The following is a 6,000-nucleotide window of genomic DNA, read 5'->3' as shown; positions in this document are numbered from 1 at the left end:
CGATGTGAGGAAGTGAACCTTCGACCACCGATGCGTGAGTCTCTTCTCGGATTGTGGCGAGAAGGTGTCTTTTCAGTGGCCGTATTAGTAGTAGTAGTAGTAGTAGTAGTAGTAGTAGTAGTAGTAGTAGTAGTAGTAGTAGTAGTAGTAGTAGTAGTAGTACTAGTAGTAGTAGTTTCAGTATATAAAGAAGGGCGCTCAAATATAACTTCAACGAACATTGCACTGCCGCGGGCTTCCTTCATCTCCTCAATCTATAGCAATTTACAACGCTTCGTGTAATTCGCAATTGAAGAAGTTTCAAATCTCGAGATTGCTGAACTGTATCGGATGATATCGCTACACGTGTCGATCAGTCACGTGATCTTTGTGTTTCGCTCTCCTGATCCGCGCATGTATATAAGGCGTGGTGCAATAAACTTATATTCATTCTTCCCGTTACGCTCGGACTGTCGAGATGCGCCGACGACAACAAACGATACATGGTGTCAGAAGTGAAGCAAGGGCCTAAACACGTACAACATGGATTTTGTGAAGCCACCGCCCCCGCTACGTACTAATGGGGATATCAGCAAGAACTGGCAGGGCTTCAAGCAGCGCTTCGAGTTCTTCTTGACAGCGTCGGAGACCAGTGGCAAGCCTCGAACGGAAGCGACAAAGACTGCACTCCTTTTAAGTATCGCAGGTGAGGAAGCCATTGAGATATTTAACACGTTCGAATACCAGCAAGACGAGGACAGCAGAGACTACAAAACCGTCGTGAAGAAGTTCGATGCATATTTTGCCGGACAGACTAACGAAGTGCACGAACGTTATGTATTTCGCTCAAGGATCCAGACGCCGGGAGAACCCTTCGAGCATTTTGTAAGGGACTTGAAGACTCAGGCAGCGGCGTGTAACTTCGGCAGCCTTAAGGAGTCGATGATCAGAGACCAAATCGTATACGGCACCACAGACAGCAACCTTCGAGAAAAGCTGTTAAGAGATAATAATTTGACTCTGCAAAAGGCAGAGCTGGCATGTAAAGCTGCGTAAGCAGCAGCAGCGCACGAAGAAATCTGGGCGCGCGAACAGAAGCAAGTAGATCCGGTGGGCGTGGCTCCTAATAGCAAAAGTTTCCCACGAGAACACGCCTTTTCGAAGTGTCTGAGATGTGGGCGCGAGCATGCACCACGAAGATGTCCAGCCTTCGGCATGAAGTGCAGGAAGTGCCACAGGCGCAACCATTTCGCCATATGCTGCAAGGCATCCACGGAAGTTCACGAGCTCCTAGACTCCGAAGACAACTTTGACATTTTGGACGTTTCAAATCGAGGCAAAAGTCAGCGCGACTGGACGGTGGAAGCTCAAGTTGAGAACGTGCCAGTGGACCTAAAAGTCGACACGGGAGCACAAGCAAATCTGCTGCCTTGGGGGTGCTACCTCAAGATGCGCCCTAAACCACCGCTGAAGCCAAGTAGCGCCGTGTTACGCTCATACGGAGGAAGTGCAATTCAGCACGTCGGCGTCATACGTACCGAGGTGACGCTCAATGACACAACCTCAGTGCTAGATTTTTTCGTCGTCCGGAAGGGGCGCCAAGCGATCCTCGGACTTCAAGCATGCCAACTCATGGGACTCGTGCCGCGTGTTTACAGCGTATCCAAGAGCAGCCAAGAAGGCATCGTGGACGAATTTCGCCACTTGTTCACCGGAACCGGGTGCGTGCAACGAGTATACAAGATGGTGTTACGTGACGGCGCCGTACCCGTTGTCCAGGCCGCACGGCGTGTTCCAGTGGCCTTACAAGAACCCCTCAAGATGGAATTGGACCGCATGCAGCGGGCAGGAATTATCACGAAAGTGACCGAGCCAACAGACTGGGTGAGTCCTATCGTTATTGTTCGAAAGAAGGACGGAAAAATCCGAGTGTGCATTGATCCACGAAACATAAATGAGTGCGTAAAACGAGAACATTACATAATGCCTCGCAGGGAAGACATTGAAGCAGATCTCGCCGGGGCGACAGTTTTCTCGCGGCTGGATGCAAACTCGGGATTTCACCAGATCCCTCTAGATGACGAAACCTCCCGAATTTGTACCTTCACAACACCATTCGGCCGCTACCGGTTTATGCGCTTGCCCTTTGGTATCGCATCTGCGTCAGAGGTCTTCCAGAGGACCTTGAATGAAATTTTTGAAGGGCTTCCGGGAGTAAGAGTGTACGTGGACGACGTCCTTATCTGGGGTGCGTCTATAGAAGAACATAATGAGCGCCTTAGGTCGGTGCTACGAGCAGCCGAACGTGCCGGTCTAACATTCAACCCAGAAAAGTGCGCAATAGCGGTCGAAAAGATAGAATTTCTCGGGGACGTGATTGACAAAAACGGCATCAGACCAAGCCCATCCTTGATAAATTGCATGCTACAGATGCCAACGCCGGTGGACAGGCTTGCGGTGCAAAGAATGCTTGGCGTCGCCAACTACTTTGGCAAGTTCTTGGCGTCACTCGCTGAAAGAACAACGCTACTGAGGGGCCTCATCAAAAAGAACCGCATTTTCGAATGGACAAGTAACCACGATCAAGAATGGAAGCAGTTATGCGACAGTTTGAGCAAAGAACCTTTGCTTTCTATCTTTGATCCTCAGCTAAGAACTAAAGTGTCGTGCGACGCGTCGCGAAATGGGGTTGGATCAGCCTTGTTGCAATACCACAATGATACGTGGAGGCCGGTCGCGTACGCGTCACGAGCGCTCAGCGAAACAGAGCAACGTTATTCACAAATTGAAAAAGAAACGTTAGCTCTGCTTTACGGCTGCGAAAGATTTCATCACTTCATTTACGGCCGCCAAGTCATAGCAGAGACCGATCATCGGCCCTTGATCACTATTGCTCGAAAACCAATAGGCGATATGCCGCCAAGACTTCAGCGTTTTTTCCTGCGTCTGCTTCGTTATGACCTTGACTTGCAATTCATTCCAGGGAAGCAGCTTGTCCTTGCCGACATGCTCTCGAGAGCCACAAGCAGACAAGCGGACGGAACCGAAAGCGATGACGTAGAAGTCCACGCGGTAAGTGTGGTGTCTTCTTTAGTGAGCGACCGAACATGGAAGCGGTTGGCAGCAGAAACGGAGAGGGACGAACAGCTTAAGGATGTTCTGAAGAGCCTAGAGTCCGGGGAGCATATCAAAGGCCAATGGAAGCCATTTCAAGCAGAACTATCTCAAGTTAAAGGCGTACTTTTGAAAGGCTGTAAGGTGGCAATACCCGCTACCATGAGGCGGGAAATGCTAGATCGCATTCACCAAGGCCACTTAGGCGTGAACAAATGCAAAGCGAGGGCAAGAGAGCTTGTTTTTTGGCCTGGATTGAACCAAGATATCGAAGCGGTGTGCCATAAATGCGCATCATGCAGGAAATACGCATATAAACAGCCGACAGAGCCCCTGAAGATGCGCCCAGCGCCACCCCAGCCTTGGTACCGAGTAGGGGCTGACCTTTTCGAATATGGTGGTAGGGCATACTTGTGCTTTTATGACGCGCTCTCAAACTTTCCCGAGGTGGAGTTGCTTAAAGACACATCTTCGAGAACCGTCATAGAAGCAGCGAGTGCAATCTTCGCCAGGTACGGCATACCAGTTGAACTTTGTACCGATAATGGGCCCCAGTTCACAAGTAATGACTTCGCGGCGTTCTCTCAGCGGTATGATTTTAGACACGTTACTTCAAGCCCGAGATACCCACAGTCAAATGGACTCGCGGAAAAGGGTGTGCAGGTTGTTAAGAGGATTCTAAAAAAATCAACGGACTCGAAACAAGACTTTTGGCTCGGATTACTCGCTTACAGGACGACACCAATGGAGGGCGCCCCGTCACCTGCCGAGGTGTTACAAGGAAGACGACTGCGAACGACGCTGCCGGATGCCCGGGCCGTTCCAGAACTTATGGTCCGAAAGCATCGCCAGAGCAACGCCCCAAGGAGAACACTAGCGCCACTGAACACAGGCGACACCGTTCGAGTTAAGACAAGGTCATGGGCTAACAAAGCACAAGTTCTCGAGCCCTGCAACACTCCCAGGTCGTACCACGTAGTCACAGAGGAAGGAAGAGTGCTCCGCCGCAACCGGCAACACCTACTTCCGACCGGTGAAAGCTTCCGAAGGCGAACGGGTTCCACCAGCGGTGAGGACTTCGGCGAACAAGCTGCAGATGGCATAAGGGGACCGGGTTCCCTACATGCACCCAATGCTGCAAGCACCACCACAACTTTGAGAAGGTCAACAAGACGAAGGCGGTCACCACAACGGTTGACCTATGACAGAAACTTTGTGCAGGTGTCGTAATAAGCTTCTGGGTGTCGTGCAGTGAACATTGCCTCTACAGTGGACTGTCATATTTGCTAATCTTCTATTAAGAACTTAACTGTTCTATTTTTGTTTTCTCAAACGAAAGAGGATGTATCGGATGATATCGCTACACGTGTCGATCAGTCACGTGATCTTTGTGTTTCGCTCTCCTGATCCGCGCATGTATATAAGGCGTGGTGCAATAAACTTATATTCATTCTTCCCGTTACGCTCGGACTGTCGAGATGCGCCGACGACAACAAACGATACATGAACCATGGTTGCCGTGCCGAAAGCGTATGCTTCAGATGTTCATCCCGGAAAGTTCGGGAACTTTGCAAGCGCGCGAGGCAGTTTCCAGTGGTTCGTACTCTTTCCTTATAAGTTGCGTGCAATAGACCGTGATACACTTCCTCGCGTGGTTATTTTAAAAACTTTGGAGCAAAGATGTATATGCCGAAATGAAACGGATGTCCGTAGGTAGGTTGTCCTTACCACAGGCATGTGCCGCAGAAATTGGACAAGCCCCACTACCCACCGCTGCTCCACTAAGGATGACGTGTACGCGGGAAAGAAAACAAAACAAAACAAAACAAAAATGTGCCACAGACATTGGGCAAACCGCACTACTCACCACTGGTCCACTAAAGTGTCGAGAAAGGGAAAATGCGGCAAAAGGACGCGTGATGCTCACATGGCTCCTCAAGATCGGGCACGAAACGCCAAGACGACGCGTGTCGCGGCAAAAAGAGGCATGCTGCTTCAAATAGAAAACCTTAAAGGTGCGTACGCTACACTGAAAAGAAACTTTCTGCACCTTTCACTCCAAATTCAGTGTCACCTCTGTTGCGGTGTGCTACACATCTTCGCTGGTGACCCACCTTCACAGTGTGTAACGGCTCCGTGATAAACGCAGTGATAAATGCCGGTGCTGCCCTTTTCAGTTCCATCATATCGCCACGCTAGTAAGGTTAGCGATTTTTTTTTAAATTCATTCTTGCTGGATTGATCGCGTGCGTGATTTCTGGACGCACCGTGATACTCGCGGTTGTGTCCGTTGCGCCAAAGCTCGCTTTTCCGCAATAAGACTGCCTGTGCGGTGAAGCCCACTATTGGAAACCCAATTGTTCCACTGGAAATTTCGCTGTCAGAACGTCGTGACTCGCTCCGCGTGCGACAGAGAGGTGTCGTGGGGCGCATCTGCGCGCAGTGCTCGAACAGCGAATTAATGAAAATAGCGCCCATTAGGGAAAGTGGGGGCACTGAATGATTCATAGAGAACGCGGTGTGGTATGGTGCAGATATAATCTTGAAAGAAGGCTGCTACTAGTTAATGGTTGTTCATTACATGACACTTTAGCGTGGCACTTCGCTGTTGCTATCCAAGCACTTCCAATTTTTCGAATATTCAGAAGATGCGTTAAAAAAAAAAAAAAAACACGCCCGCCAGCCGTCATCGCGGACCGAGAGGTTGTGAGTTCGACTCCTGTCAACGGAACTTTTTCTTATACTCTTTTTTTCTTTGCCATTTGATGGCGTTCATTTTGCTTACGTATTTCCGTGACGGAAATAGGTCATGAAAATCTTGGTGGACCCCGGCGTAAAACGCTTTCGTGTTAAAATAAAAATGCTACGAAATCGGTGGTTTTAGTTCAAGTAAAAAGTTAGATTGGA

General features: G+C 49.6%; 1 protein-coding gene across 1 annotated transcript; it reads left to right on the top strand.

The window, feature by feature from the left end:
- The first annotated feature begins 1,060 nt into the window (after positions 1-1,060).
- Positions 1,061-3,962, top strand: LOC125758032 (uncharacterized). Its single transcript, XM_049414581.1, has 3 exons — positions 1,061-1,863; positions 2,963-3,051; positions 3,828-3,962. The coding sequence occupies exons 1-2, from the start codon at positions 1,195-1,197 to the stop codon at positions 3,038-3,040; spliced, it is 747 nt and encodes a 248-aa protein (XP_049270538.1). The 5' UTR covers positions 1,061-1,194; the 3' UTR covers positions 3,041-3,051; positions 3,828-3,962.
- The last annotated feature ends 2,038 nt before the right edge of the window (positions 3,963-6,000 follow it).

The sequence above is a fragment of the Rhipicephalus sanguineus genome, chromosome 4 (genome assembly GCF_013339695.2).
Source record: "Rhipicephalus sanguineus isolate Rsan-2018 chromosome 4, BIME_Rsan_1.4, whole genome shotgun sequence".
NCBI lineage: Eukaryota > Metazoa > Arthropoda > Arachnida > Ixodida > Ixodidae > Rhipicephalus > Rhipicephalus sanguineus.
Note: the sequence above shows the minus strand (reverse complement) of the source record. Positions and strands in the feature narration are given on the sequence as shown.